This window comes from Ostrea edulis, chromosome 2 (assembly GCF_947568905.1).
Source record: "Ostrea edulis chromosome 2, xbOstEdul1.1, whole genome shotgun sequence".
Lineage (NCBI taxonomy): Eukaryota > Metazoa > Mollusca > Bivalvia > Ostreida > Ostreidae > Ostrea > Ostrea edulis.
The window spans coordinates 75,472,167-75,486,415 of record NC_079165.1 but is presented as its reverse complement, the minus strand read 5'-3'; the positions used below and the strand labels follow the sequence as shown (position 1 = coordinate 75,486,415).

General features: G+C 36.1%; 1 protein-coding gene and 1 non-coding gene across 5 annotated transcripts; one reads left to right on the top strand and one right to left on the bottom strand.

Moving 5' to 3' along the window:
- The first annotated feature begins 5,468 nt into the window (after positions 1-5,468).
- Positions 5,469-5,541, top strand: Trnar-ucg (transfer RNA arginine (anticodon UCG)). The gene has a single exon. It is a non-coding gene; the product is annotated as a tRNA-Arg (tRNA).
- An 847-nt stretch (positions 5,542-6,388) lies between these two features.
- On the bottom strand, positions 6,389-12,444 carry LOC125681951 (1-deoxypentalenic acid 11-beta-hydroxylase-like). 4 transcript variants are annotated; one of them, XM_048922246.2, is made up of 10 exons: positions 12,297-12,444; positions 11,884-12,057; positions 11,482-11,599; positions 11,024-11,124; positions 10,795-10,936; positions 10,606-10,700; positions 7,510-7,615; positions 7,331-7,415; positions 7,002-7,197; positions 6,389-6,702 (listed from the first exon to the last, which is right to left on the bottom strand). In XM_048922246.2, the coding sequence occupies exons 2-10, from the start codon at positions 12,046-12,048 to the stop codon at positions 6,598-6,600; spliced, it is 1,113 nt and encodes a 370-aa protein (XP_048778203.2). In that variant the 5' UTR covers positions 12,049-12,057; positions 12,297-12,444; the 3' UTR covers positions 6,389-6,597. The 4 variants fall into 4 exon arrangements, with proteins under 4 accessions (XP_048778203.2, XP_048778202.2, XP_056009598.1 ...); XM_048922245.2 differs by having other exon boundaries at positions 7,495-7,615; positions 11,884-12,146; positions 12,297-12,424; XM_056153623.1 differs by having other exon boundaries at positions 11,884-12,146; positions 12,297-12,424.
- Between the last annotated feature and the right edge of the window lie 1,805 nt (positions 12,445-14,249).

Genomic DNA, 14,249 nt, shown 5'->3' with positions numbered 1-14,249 from the left:
ATATATATATATATATATATATATATATATATATATATATATATATATATGTATATATATATATAAACCACTTGAACAAGCGAATTGTCATTGTATGTATGTTTAGCTGTAGTTATAGAAGCCTAAAGGTGACAAATACAGAGTAGCATATATTTATAACCAGACCTACATACGTTTTGTTGCTTCGTTTGAAAGGAGGAATAAGCGAGGCTAAATATGACGTAACAATTTTCCTTTTAGTATGAGAGAGTGAATGAGAAAGATCCCTATTATGTCGCTCATGTCACCAGAAAAACACTGCTTTGAAAAAACTTTGCCAAATGCCGCTGACTTGGTCAGAGAAATGTCGCTTAACGCTGGGATTTTTACCATACCAGCAGCAGTGTCTTGGAGAAAGGCCTCTAACTGTAGCTATTTTTACCAAATGTCTGAGAGAGAAAAAGAGGGGGTCGCTACATGCAGTTGACTTTAACAGAGACGTTAACAGCGACAGTTTCTATGAAAGATATCAAATACCGCCAATTTTACTAAATGCAGTGTCTAAGAGAAATGTTCCCTAATGCAGGTAAGTTTACCAGAAGCACAGTGTGTATGAAACGTCGCTAAATGCCACTTCTTCTTTTCACCAGAAGCACTAGTCCTGAATGTCGTTGATTTTAACAGGTTAACTATTTTGAAAATACGTGTATCGCTATATGCCACTGGTTTCACAAGACTCAATGTCTGGGGGAAATGTCAGAAAACACAATCTGTTTTTTTTCGAAAAAAGTATCTTCAAATGGTGTTTACTTTGATAACAGACAGTGTCTGAGAGAAATATCACTAAATGAGTGATATACATGTAGTGAGCAAATACCACTATTTTACCACCAGCAGTGTCTGAGAAAAATATCACTAAATGAGTGATATAGTGAGCAAATACGTGTACCACTGTTTTACACAGAGCAGCAGCGTCTGTTAGAAATATCACTAAATGCATGAAATAGTGAGTAAATGCCACTATTTTACTAAAGATAATATCACTGAATGATGCTGAATCATTTGTGTGGAGAAAAGGTCGAATTTTGCTGACTTTACAAAAGCACCATCGGGAAAAATATCTCGACAGCTGCCTTCATCAGATGCATTATTTGGAAGATTTTATGTCCCTAAATACCTCTGATTTTCCAGCAACAGTGATTGGGAGAAACGTCCCTAAATATCACTTATTTTACAAATGTCGCTTAAATGCTGTGTTGTCACTAGAACCGGTTCTTGGGAGAAATGTTGCTGAATGCCACGATGTTACCAGAAGCGGTGCTTGCGAACAATTTCGGCAAATCCTGTCGAATATTCTGGAGACAGGTTCATGTACTTCATATGTAGGGGAAAACTTTCGTGGCTTCATTTACATGAAGAAGCCAATGAAAACGTTTGTATATATCTTAGATTTAACAAATTGAACCATTCAGAATCTCGAGAAGAATTATGAAATATTCCCTAGATATGTGTAATCCTATGTGAAACTTAAAACCTCCATTGAGGACCCATACGTTCCAGATGGTACTTTAATTTGGGTTATGCTTTGTATAATCTTGAATCTACATGTACATTACATGTAATTCCACATTCTCTACCCAGAGTTCCGTGCACTCCTCGCACTACACCTCTCTGTCAACGGCTTTTTACAGAAATCTTGTAAAAGTTTCTTATATCCAACATTTATGTTTGGACTAAATATTTAGTCATATTATGTAATGTTTTGGTGCAATTAAATTTATGCTTACTGTAAATTATTTAAAATCGCCGTTTTCTGATCCTAAATTTGGAACTACTTCGTAATATGTGTAAACAAGGAATCAAAAGTAAGAAAGGCTGTAAAAATACGATAAAACTTGTAAAATAGGAGATAAACAGCTAAGTGGTAAATATGCACTTATTAAAGTGCCAGTGGACTATAAAAAGAACCCGATGTATCACCTGTTGCCAGAACTTTTAAAGGGAAAGGAAACCGAGAATGATTGTTTATATCATGTGATTCTATTGTCACGTGATTCCAAGCGTTGACAGAGGTGTATGTGAATCTTACGTAACACACCCTCTGGTGAGAGAATGGTAATTCCAAGCATATGTAAAGTTTAATAAATTATATTTTTGTAGTTCTTTTTGAGGGGATTTTTAAAGAGTTTTCATATCAGTAGGACCGCACTAGACTTATTGCTAGCCTTTAGAACAGTAATAAGGGCGAGAAAACAGACCCAGATCAAGTCCACTGGTTCTCTATAAACAATACTTTATTCTAAGTCAAAGTCCAAAATACACAAATATGATATAATTACAATAATCAGGAAAAGAGATGCCAATCGATAGAATATTTCAATAACATAGATGACAAGGCATATTTCAAGCACATATGATCCTTATAATGTAATTCTATGCACGACTTATTTATTAACGGAAGTAGGGGTTGGGTAGCAGGGAACAGTTTCGCACTAGAGTCCCGCAACTTTCTTTAAAAATTGAAATACCTCATATTTGAAGTGATATTACATGTGTAAAAATGTGTACAATAATTTTAGGATACATGTCAATTGTCGCTGAGTGCTCAATAAAAATTTTGATATACAACATGTTCTGCGTATAGTCAGTTTTTAAATCAAGGCAAGCTACTGACAAACAATTTGATGGTACAGGGGTTTCAACAGTCCCGATTGAAGTCAGCATTTCGCAAATTATGTGGTCGTTATAACGATCTAGTCCGTCATTACAACCTATCATTGGGTCAAATGCTGTCTGACAGGTTTCATACCGATTGTTAGGCCGTTCTTGGCACACTGATTTTGACTACGGATAACTCCGTTTACCTGATCACGATATAGGGCTCACTGCGGGTGTGGCCGGTCGACAGGGGATGCTTACTCCTCCTAGGCACCTGATCCCACCTCTGGTGTGTCCAGGGGTCCGTGTTTGCCCAACTATCTATTTTGTATTGCTTATAGGAGTTATGAGATTGATCACTGTTCGTTATCTTCACCTTTCATGTAGGTGTCACCATGATTCCTAGCATATAAATGGGTACAAATACGATACTAAGACGCGTGGTCAGTTGCTGAAGAAATTCAGGTGAAAACATGCAGGGACCAGCAAAAGGTCTGTAGCTGAGAGGGAAGGTGGATGGCCCCCTATAAAAGGTAGATTTTTAAGAAGGGCAGACAGGGTTCTTGATTGTGCACAGTGTCTAAATCCCATCGCTTGGTACTGTGATAGTGTGGGGGTACATGGTGCGGATTAGCCCAAATGAGAGAAAATCAAAGCAAGAAAGGGGCACCTGCTCAGAGCATGTTTTGTGTACCAGCACCAGTAAGTATAGATTACATGTAATTTAGGGTTTCCATTAGTCTGTCGTAATCTGATTTTGATTAATACCCCTTATCCACGTTTCAGAACCCACAAAACTGTCTCCGGTCTGTCTTGGTTGTAATTACCGCCAAGTATGTGTAGCTCTGAATAAACCCTATTAACTACGTTTAAAAGGTATCTGAATATACTACGTGTGACTTGAACTTGATGGTGTTAGAAGGAACTCAGAATGACAGCTCTTTCTTTCGATAGAACCATGGGAGATCCTATATATAACCATATAGTATATCGGTATTTTATTTATCTCGCATATATACTTGTATATCTATGTACAGCCATGTATATAGTAACATACATGTATGTAAGAACTTTCAAGTATCCATTTAGTATCAACCTTGCTACCTATAAAATGAATACAACACACTAGCTATTATATTGCCCGACAGCCAGCCGTACCTGCAGGTCGCCGCAATTTAAGCAGTATTACGCAACTTCCGAGATATCAGCTCTTTTGTGATGGAGGTACGTTCAGTATTCTGTTACACGCGTTGGTGGGTACAAGATGTATACATACATTATAGACTGGCTATGTAGATAAGGATGAAAGTTTTAAAGGCGTAAATTTTGTTTATATCATTAACAAAATTAAAACTGACCATATCAAGAATAATTTGTTTGAATTAGGCCATTAAATTAAACATGAAATTATTATTTATTTCCTCTGCTACACGAGCGATACTTTTATCAAAGAAAGATGGTGTTTATCGAATTATGTTTGAGCGATTTCATAATGAAATACTCATAAACTTACTAAATTTGTGTGCTCCTGCAGTTCGGGTGGTTGCATGACGTTAGGTAATCACCCTTTGTGGACCCACCGCGTGAATACGAAAACGTATTTTGCGCCTCACCGTGCATAAGAGTTCAACAAAGGGAAATAACTATTGGGCAACTCAGAAATTTCACATGAGTAACACATAAAACCGATTGCTTTGCTTTTAAGCTTTGTGAAAACATTGTAAGTCGACAACATATCATTAAACCAATGTCATCATCTGTGTTACTATATATTTGTATATTAATCCTAGTTATATAGGCGTAGTAACCCTGGGGTGGGAGAATTGAACTTGTACATGTAGTATCATTATTTACCTGTTATCAACTTTTTAGTCGACTCGCGTAGAAAGCTATTCCTTGGTATCGGGTCCTTCTTGCGGATTCACCGCTTCATTACCACCCTAGCTCCTACACAACTGAATATAATGAATAAGATTTAGATTGAAAAAGGAAATGAATTTCATCCTCAATTACACCAGTATTGCAAGCATTACAACATCTTTCATTTTTTGATATAATGCAACGAACGAGTTAACATCATTTACATACGCACGTGGTACATTTTCGCGGGAATACTACATGTAAACAGAACAAAGGAAGAGGCAGTCAAGATATTTGAAGACTTCAAGAGAATAATTTGTATCGATACTTGCTACAAATTGTGTCCGGGCTGTTACTGTTTTTTTCTTTTGCGGTAGACTTTTGATATTTGAAATGTACCGATAAGTGATCATCTCGTGCAGATCAATACATGTGCTGAGTACCGTGGATAGTGACCTTGAACTTCTATGGTAACACAATTCTTGAAGTTTTTATAGGCAAATTCCTCCAGCCGATGTATCTTGTTTCCAGTTTGTGACGTTGGAATTCCATTAATATATTTAGATAAGCATAATATTTATAATAATTTAATGCATGTACATTATGTTTTATCATGCTTTAAAGATTCAGAATTAAAGTTGTATATACCACCACTACCCCTTGTTGGAAATCGTGGACGAGTCTACTCTGAGGCCCTTATATATAAGGCCTTTGCTTTTATTTGATATTTACCGTGCGGGTAAAATATTTCCACACACACTTTATTTATGAGAGTTGTCTTTCCTATTTTAAGTAGGTTTTGCAAGTCATCATATTTTACTCCATCAGTTGATACATGTAAATGATAATGTAGTTTAGTCTAAATTAACCTTACACTGTATATAGTATATAGGTATATTAACGATGTGAAACTGTCTTTAAAAAACTTTAAATTCAATATTTTATATATTTTTAATTAACAGGTATAATAAGACCGCGTGGCCTAATGGATAAGGCGTCCGACTTCGAATCGGAAGATTGCGAGTTCGAGTCTCGTCGTGGTCGGAGTAAATGTTTTATTATTATTATTTTTATTTTACAAAAGTGGTCAATGTGAGTGCTCAATACTGGTTAAAACTAGTCAATTGAAAATTAATTCGTCATAATAGTCCGTGTTATTGGTTATTTTGAATATCATCGTCAGAGTTTAAGTAGCCATTATCTTGATTATGGTAAATACTGTAACTCATAACATGCACTATCAGTTTATGATATACTTATAAGTCATAATATTATATAAATAATGTAAATGACTCTGTTGAATTAGGGAAGATGTAAAGGTTTCTGTTCAAATTCCCAAATTTAACAAGAACTACCTATTGTTTTAGATCTTCATTTTAACTGTTAAATAAACATTTGAGGGTGGGTTAGTGATGTTTTCATAACAATAATATGCACGCTGATTATCTCTGATCCCAGAGTAGGCTAATTATCACCTGTCAACTCTGCTTCCTGTGCCGAGGTAATGTCCAGCTACCTTTTATTCTTAATCTGTCCAGGTACATGTAAACAGGTCTGTCTCCAATTGTCAAGCTTTGCTATCTGTGACCCTCTACTGTAGTACTGAAGATATATCGTTCACAGTTTCAGCAACCAAATGTATTAAACTCATGAATTTAATGAAAAATATTAATCAACAATTGATCCATATAATGAAAAGACTTAATTTATCTTTATCTCTGTAAGAAATGAACAAAAATAGGAAAATGGACAGTTTAAGTCATAACTGACCAGTATTGACCACTTGGGGAGTATTGACCGGGACGGTTAAAACCGGGGATGGTTTTAACCGCCCAACCCTGTTTAGAAATAATTATAGTTTTGACGGCCACACATAAAATGACGGATTTCATTTTATTGGAATATTTTATTGCTGTAATAACAATACGTCAACCATTTTAAGAATTTACTCAGAAATCCAAATCAATGCAAGTTGGCAAAAGATGTTCGTGCACTGAATAACGATTATATAGAGTCTCAACATTTAGAAAATGATACGATGCAATATTAGTATTTCAAGTAGAATGCACACACAAGGAGCAGGAAGACATGGATTGACGCCTAACCCGGCTTAAATGCGTCGGTGTGCTTGTTGTGGTTGACGATTTCCCAGCGACCAATCCAGGGACCTGTTATTGTAGTATCAAAGGGGTCCAAGTCATCTTTCTGTTAAGAGAGAGAGAGAGATAGATTATGTGATGCAAACTATCAACAGCAAAAAAAAGAGACAAAAGTAGAATCTTTATATAATAATTAAACTTTTTGATAAACGTGAAATAGTCACGAGAAAGATTGTTTTTAAAGAGTGTAAATGCAGGACTTAAATTACATATGAAATAAGTATGTACAGCTGCGATGAGGAAACATGAGTAAATATTAACAATATGATTGTAATAATAAATCTTTGTCAAAATGAAGTAATGTCATTTCAAACACTCCAAAAGTCTTCTAGAGTATATAATCACCTGTTTGAAATATTTCTTCTGCCATATTTCTTTTCTGTCTACGGAGAAGAATTTGTCCCAGTCAGGGTCCTTGAATTCCTTTTCGGCAGACCGGAACAGAACCCCCTCCCCAATGTCGTAAAACCCCCAGTGATGCTTTGGTGATTGCCATCTCAAGTCAACACTCCATCGGATTTCATTAGAGTAATTCATTAGGCTGCAAACAATAGAGCAACGATTAATTCAACAAGGATCATGATTTGTAATTACATATAGCACGTATGAAACGTTTACTAATGTGAAGAAGTTAATCCATTAGGCTGCTGCTTTACAATGCACAATACTCGTACCTTCTGTGGGGCGTGAGATTATTGAAGAGCAGAAATCCTCCATATGTTATTGGTAATGTCATGATATCCGTGTCAGTATCAACATCTGTATTAGAATATATTCATTGTTTCTTTATATCAACTTTATTTCACCCTTTCGTGCATGTCATTTCATTAGAACTCACGTGAGACTTTTATACCAAGAGTTTTCGCCATCTCCTCCTCCTCCAGCATAACGTACCACGTGGGACCTGCACAGCACTGATGTGTGGCGACCTTCCCCTTCCGGTGTCCATTTTTTGCAACCTGGGAAATATTATTACTATACAGTAACATAAAATTGTATTTGGGAAACATTTCTCAAATGTCTCTAGTCTATTTGTTGCTAATTATATTATCTTGTGCTTCATTTCCTCTAACATGTAGATTTATTCAGAACATGAATTTTAAAAGATGACTTTCCCCAATGGGAATGACAATTTCTGGGATACTTTATCATATAAAGAGTTTCTGTTCGTGTAATTATTGCTAGCTCCAGCTATAACATCTATAGATAGGTTAGTTTTTATTGCTATAACATCTATAGATAGGTTGGTTTTTATTGCTATAACATCTATAGATAGGTTGGTTTTTATTGCTATAACATCTATAGATAGGTTAGTTTTATTGCTATAACATCTATAGATAGGTTAGTTTTTATTGCTATAACATCTATAGATAGGTTGGTTTTTATTGCTATAACATCTATAGATAGGTTGGTTTTTATTGCTATAACATCTATAGATAGGTTGGTTTTTATTGCTAGAACATCTATAGATAGGTTAGTTTTTATTGCTAGAACATCTATAGATAGGTTAGTTTTTATTGCTATAACATCTATAGATAGGTTGGTTTTTATTGCTATAACATCTATAGATAGGTTGGTTTTTATTGCTTTAACATCTATAGATAGGTTGGTTTTTATTGCTTTAGTGCGAAAACTCGGTTCTCTGTTGGATATTCTGGAAGCAACTACGAATTCAATTAAAACATCTCCATGCATTTGAAGAAACAGGGGACCAGTTTTACATGTACACACACGAATATTATATGTCTAATTGACCAACGTGATTATTTATACTTTAATTTTTAAACCCAAATTGCGACCCAAGATCATGGTTGAAACAAACTTGAATATGAGAATGTTTCCACATCAATTTAATAATTTGCACCCTTGTGGTTCTTTAGAAGATCATTTTGACTACTTTCCCTATATCATATCCCCCATGTAAACTTTGTACCTGCCCTGGTCACGGGGTCATGCCTAGAAGAATCATGTAAACTTTGTACCTGCCCTGGTCACGGGGTCATGCCTAGAAGAATCATGTAAACTTTGTACCTGCCCTGGTCACGGGGTCATGCCAAGAAGAATCATGTAAACTTTGTACCTGCCCTGGTCACGGGGTCATGTCTAGAAGAAACATGTAAACTTTGTACCTGCCCTGGTCACGGGGTCATGGCTAGAAGAAACATGTAAACTTTGTACCTGTTCTGGTCACGGGGCCATGACTAGAAGAAACATGTAAACTTTGTACCTGCCCTGGTCACGGGGCCATGTCTAGAAGAAACATGTAAACTTTGTACCTGCCCTGGTCACGGGGTCATGCCTAGAAGAATCATGTAAACTTTGTACCTGCCCTGGTCACGGGGTCATGTCTAGAAGAAACATGTAAACTTTGTACATGTCCTGGTCACGGGGTCATGCCAAGAAGAATCATGTAAACTTTGTACTTGCCCTGGTCACGGGGTCATGCCAAGAAGAATCATGTAAACTTTGTACCTGCCCTGGTCACGGGGTCATGTCTAGAAGAAACATGTAAACTTTGTACCTGCCCTGGTCACGGGGTCATGCCTAGAAGAAACATGTAAACTTTGTACCTGTTCTGGTCACGGGGCCATGACTAGAAGAAACATGTAAACTTTGTACCTGTTCTGGTCACGGGGCCATGACTAGAAGAAACATGTAAACTTTGTACCTGTCCTGGTCACGGGGCCATGCCTAGAAGAAACATGTAAACTTTGTACCTGTCCTGGTCACGGGGCCATGCCTAGAAGAAACCTGTAAACTTTGTACCTGTCCTGGTCACGGGGCCATGCCTAGAAGAAACATGTAAACTTTGTACCTGTCCTGGTCACGGGGCCATGCCTAGAAGAAACCTGTAAACTTTGTACCTGTCCTGGTCACGGGGCCATGACTAGAAGAAACATGTAAACTTTGTACCTGTCCTGGTCACGGGGTCATGCCTAGAAGAAACCTGTAAACTTTGTACCTGTCCTGGTCACAGGGCCATGACTAGAAGAAACTTGATTCTACACTACATGAGGATGCATTAATACTTGATTCTACACCACATGAGGATGCATTAATATCGATTTGACAGATATAGTGTTGTGATTCTTCATCAGAAATTTATCTCTAATATTCTTCGATCATATTGCCCCAACATGACTGCGGTGGTCTTCGTTGAAACAAACTTGAATTCTCATTATCAAAGAAAGCTTTCATGCAAGTTTTGGCCTCTATGGTTAAATGGTTCTTAAGGGAAATTTTTTTAAACATTCCGTCCTTTCCTCCCAGATATATTCCCTTCCAAAGGGATATAGTCCTTGATTTGAACATCCTTAAACCCCCTTCATCAAATAATGTCTTGTCTTAAGTTTGGTTGGAAATGACCAAATTGGTTCCAGAAAAGAATCCAAAATATGAAAACGGTAAATGACAACAACAATGGCAATGAAAAAATGTCGATCAGAAAGGTTCAGGTGAACAAAAGGCTCTACGACGGCCCGGAAGAAGCCTACACGCTTTGATAGTGCGACTATGATTTTAAATGGACGCTCACGTTTGAGATATTTTATGTAAACAGAAATTGATTCCCTTTCCATATATACAAGAAACTTGCGAATATTCTACAGACTATCATAATGAATTAAATGTATATATATGTTAACTCCATTAAAGCTGAAACTGTGGCACTCTAGTGAGTTCAGATTTTGATGAAATTTCCGCAATTCATCACATTGATTATCTATGTAGACATGCAAAGTCGAATTTTCATCAACCTAAAGAAAATCCGACATTGACGTTTATATAATAACCATCTATAAAAATTTGCAAATTACTCTATTTTTAAAGTTATATGAACACAAAAACAAATATAATTGCAATGTTTTCATCATATTTTTAGTAGATGAGCATACATTCATTGAAATATATTTTTAACCATTTATAGCAATATTTAAACATATACATGTACCTGCATGCAGCCATTCTCTTTTGTTGCATCCAGAAATGGTATCCAAGCTGTAGCAATCATGTGATCATATGACTCATTGCTGAAATAAGCGCTGTCTGAAATCAACCCAGAAAATGTACTGCAGGGTACCATTAATGTGTAAAGTATATCATGATAAACACCTATGCACTAGTATATACATATATTCACCTTGATGCCAGGGGATATCGACTGCTAAACTGTTTGGTGTTTTTGTGCGCAAATTCCAGACGGGATGTCCCGCGACTTCCGGTCCAATGATTTGCTCCATAATGTTTAACAATCTTTCATTGCACCACAAATTTTGAAAAGACTGAAAAGGGAATATCAAACTCTTTACATGCACCTAAATGAAAAAAGTAAACAAGGCAATTTTCTAATCTTAATGGGCGACATTTACCTTAGGCATCTTTTGGGACTTGAACAGAAGAATATTTGATCCAGGGTATGCCTCTTCTAGTTTTGTGAGTCTCTGGAACAAGTCGTATTCCGTAAACTTTTCTGTAAAATTCATATCGAAATAGTTGTTGAGAGCATTTTATCAGTTCAAGGAAATGAAACTTCAAAAGCCTACATTCTACAACTTCATTTTCTATAAACTATAGCATCATTCTATAAACTATAGCATCATATGACAATCAGAAAGTTTTTGTTCTTTACTGGGAACATGTGTAAATTTTCGTCGCCGATGATGATATTATTGTCATTATTAAATCTATAGAGACTGCTTTCAATGAAGACGAAAGCCAGCGTGTATGCTGTTTTATGGACTATCGACCGTGTGCATGCTATAGAAGTCTTTCAATGAGTTGAATAGATTAGAGAGGCCGTCGGTCTCCTTATGGAACCTGATGTCACCTGTTATCTTCCCTGCCTGGTAGAGTTTATCTGCCAGATTATCGACCATCTCGGAGATAGAGTCTCGACAAGGCTGAAGCTCTTCTGGCGTGAAGAAATCCTCAACTACTGTGTATCCCTGTAGAATGTATTACCGAGGTCAGGTTATGTAAACTCACGAACACCTAGTCAGCAAACACTTCATGCTTGTGCAACAATTATGACAGAAAAAATCATGAGAATTTCTGAGGTTATAGTAGCCATCTTGAGAACATTTTCATTCGAATAACTGACAATCATTTAACAAGTACAGAATGATTAATGGTATGAAATGTATTGAGTGAGGAAAACTGACTCTTAAACACCACATTCAATCATGCACCCACATTCACCCTCTGTAAAAAAATGAAAAAGGATATATACCTCATCAAAAAATTGTTTGAGCTGTTTCCTGGATAACTGACCCAGTTTTTTCTCATTGGGTTGCGGGGGCATTGTTATGAAGGGTAATGGATGTACTTCATCCACTTCTCCCGGAAACCTGACCGGCTCCTCTTTAGAGAGTTTCCTCTTCTTGCTTTTAGACATGTTTTCTATCTATAATATTGAAATCATGATATTCCTATCCACTGAATTGACACAGTCCTGTTTCTTGATAAAGATGCTTCAAAGTGATCACTGTGTATCTATATCAGAATTATACAAAAGATTATGTTTATACATGTGGTAGTATGGCATATTTCTAATTTTGTCAATCTTGCTGTAATTAATTAATTAATTAATGAGGGAAGACTCACGTGAATTGTTACATCTACGGAGCTAAAAGTTTCCCTTACCTTGTTTGTCGTTTGATACCTTGCGCAGGTAACCAGGTCAGTAGTTTAAAATTATCGAGAAGTTCGATATAAATAGACTCATATTTGTCATCTAAGACAACATTTTGCCATTTTTGTTTTGCTTTTCTTCAGAGAAAACGTTATCATTTGTAGTAGCATAGGAATATAGAGATTTGATTAGCTACTGCAAATAAAGACATTACCGTATACATGTATATTAAAGGGGCATAGACACGATTTAAACTTAAGGATTTCAGATTTTATTTTCCCATTTTTAATGTTTACAATGCTTAATAAGGTATTTCTAATGGTCAGCAAAAAACTTGAATGTCAGTTGTTGAGTTACAAATGAGATACAGCACTCACAATTCTTTGTTATGTAAACAACACCCGTGCCATGTTTTTGTTTACATATAGATTGCTTAAATAAAAAATCTTTTTTTAAAAACAAAACTAGATGTGACAAGCACTAGAAACTATTTTATGGTGTTCAAAATTAACTTGTAATTTGCAAATTCGGCTTTAGAGGAAACTTTTGCTTGTATATTTAACCTATGTAAACGAAAACGAGCCCTGTTTACATAACAAAATTGTAATCTCAATATCTCTCTTGTATTTAATTTTTTTTCTGACCATTAGAAATACCTTAATCAAGCATTGTAAACATTTCTAAGAATTTACAATTTTCAGTTTAAATCATGCCCATGCCCCATTAATAGAATATCTTCAGACGAAATGTGAATTGGAATTGAAAATTACCCCCTCCCCGATCCGTAGTCCTCATCAACGATGATAGTTTATTTTTACATGTGATCTACTCAATGTACGTATTAGAATACGATGTGAAACCTCCACGCCTACTTTAAATAAAGGTCTTGATCCGCTCACTGAGCATACCACTGTCTAGTATATCCCAAACACCTACTCACAGATCCGAGTTAGAATAAATCCTCAGTACCCATGAGGCAATTAAATTGGCCGGTCCTTCGGATGAGAACAGCAAAACCTGAGGCCCCGTGTCACAGCAGGTGTAGCATGATAAAAATTCCTCCCAGTTCAAAGGCCGCAAGCGCCGAACATAGGCCTAACTTTTGCAGCCCTTCACCGGAGGGGATTATAGCTTTCTTCTCCATCTGTCCCTCCGTCAGTCTGTCCCATGTTTAGTTTTCATACATTTTTTTCTGTTATGGTTGCGTGGATATATTATGAAATTTGCAATGTAGTTTCAGAGTGGCAAACTACATATCAAGTTCGAATTTTGTAAGGTTTGATGGACAAGTTTTAAAGATATTAAATCTTATATTTTGCGTTTTTTATTCAACGGAATTGTGTTTCGTTGAGAAATGCGGTAGAAGTTGGACGTCTGAATAGAGGCAGTCGGCGAGCCTCGATCGCTGATTTTGTTATTCACAAACCGGTTGGGGACATATAATTAGATAATTTGGCTTTTAATCATTGTTTTGTGGCTTAAAAGGTTGCGTACATTCATACATACATTGCAAGTTGGTTGGTTGTACATGTATATTGTTTAACGTCCCATTCGAGAAATGTTTACTCATATGGAGACGTCACCATTGCCGGTGAAGGGCTCAATAATCACATAAGAAACATATCAATGAAAATATATATCAAATCTCTTAATTACGCGAGTAATGTATTTTTGTGTAGTCGGTGAGAGAAGTCTATGATATCGAAGTTTCACATTTAAACATATAGTAAGTTCACACATTTTTTATTTGCAAAATAAACAAAATGCATATTGTTATTAGACTGGGATTATTCTTGGAAAACTCTGGCAATTAATTCCCCTGAGATCCCTTAAAATGGAAGGAAACCCTTTCAGAATAATATGTTTAGCAAAGAAGAAACAAGCTTTAAATATGCTATTAGTTAAAGGAGACATTATATTTTACACATCATACATGTCCAACCAACATGGAATTATAAGTTTCA

What these genes read in the sequence shown, in the direction of transcription:
- LOC125681951 (XM_048922245.2), bottom strand. Translation starts at nt 12,048, where the DNA reads ATGTCTAAAAGCAAGAAGAGGAAACTCTCTAAAGAGGAGCCGGTCAGG. An exon ending in AGTCCCAAAAGATGCCTAAG is followed by an intron (nt 10,937 to 11,023) that starts GTAAATGTCGCC and finishes TTCCCTTTTCAG; the next exon opens with TCTTTTCAAAATTTGTGGTG. An exon ending in AGAAGAAATATTTCAAACAG is followed by an intron (nt 6,703 to 7,001) that starts GTGATTATATAC and finishes CTCTCTTAACAG; the next exon opens with AAAGATGACTTGGACCCCTT.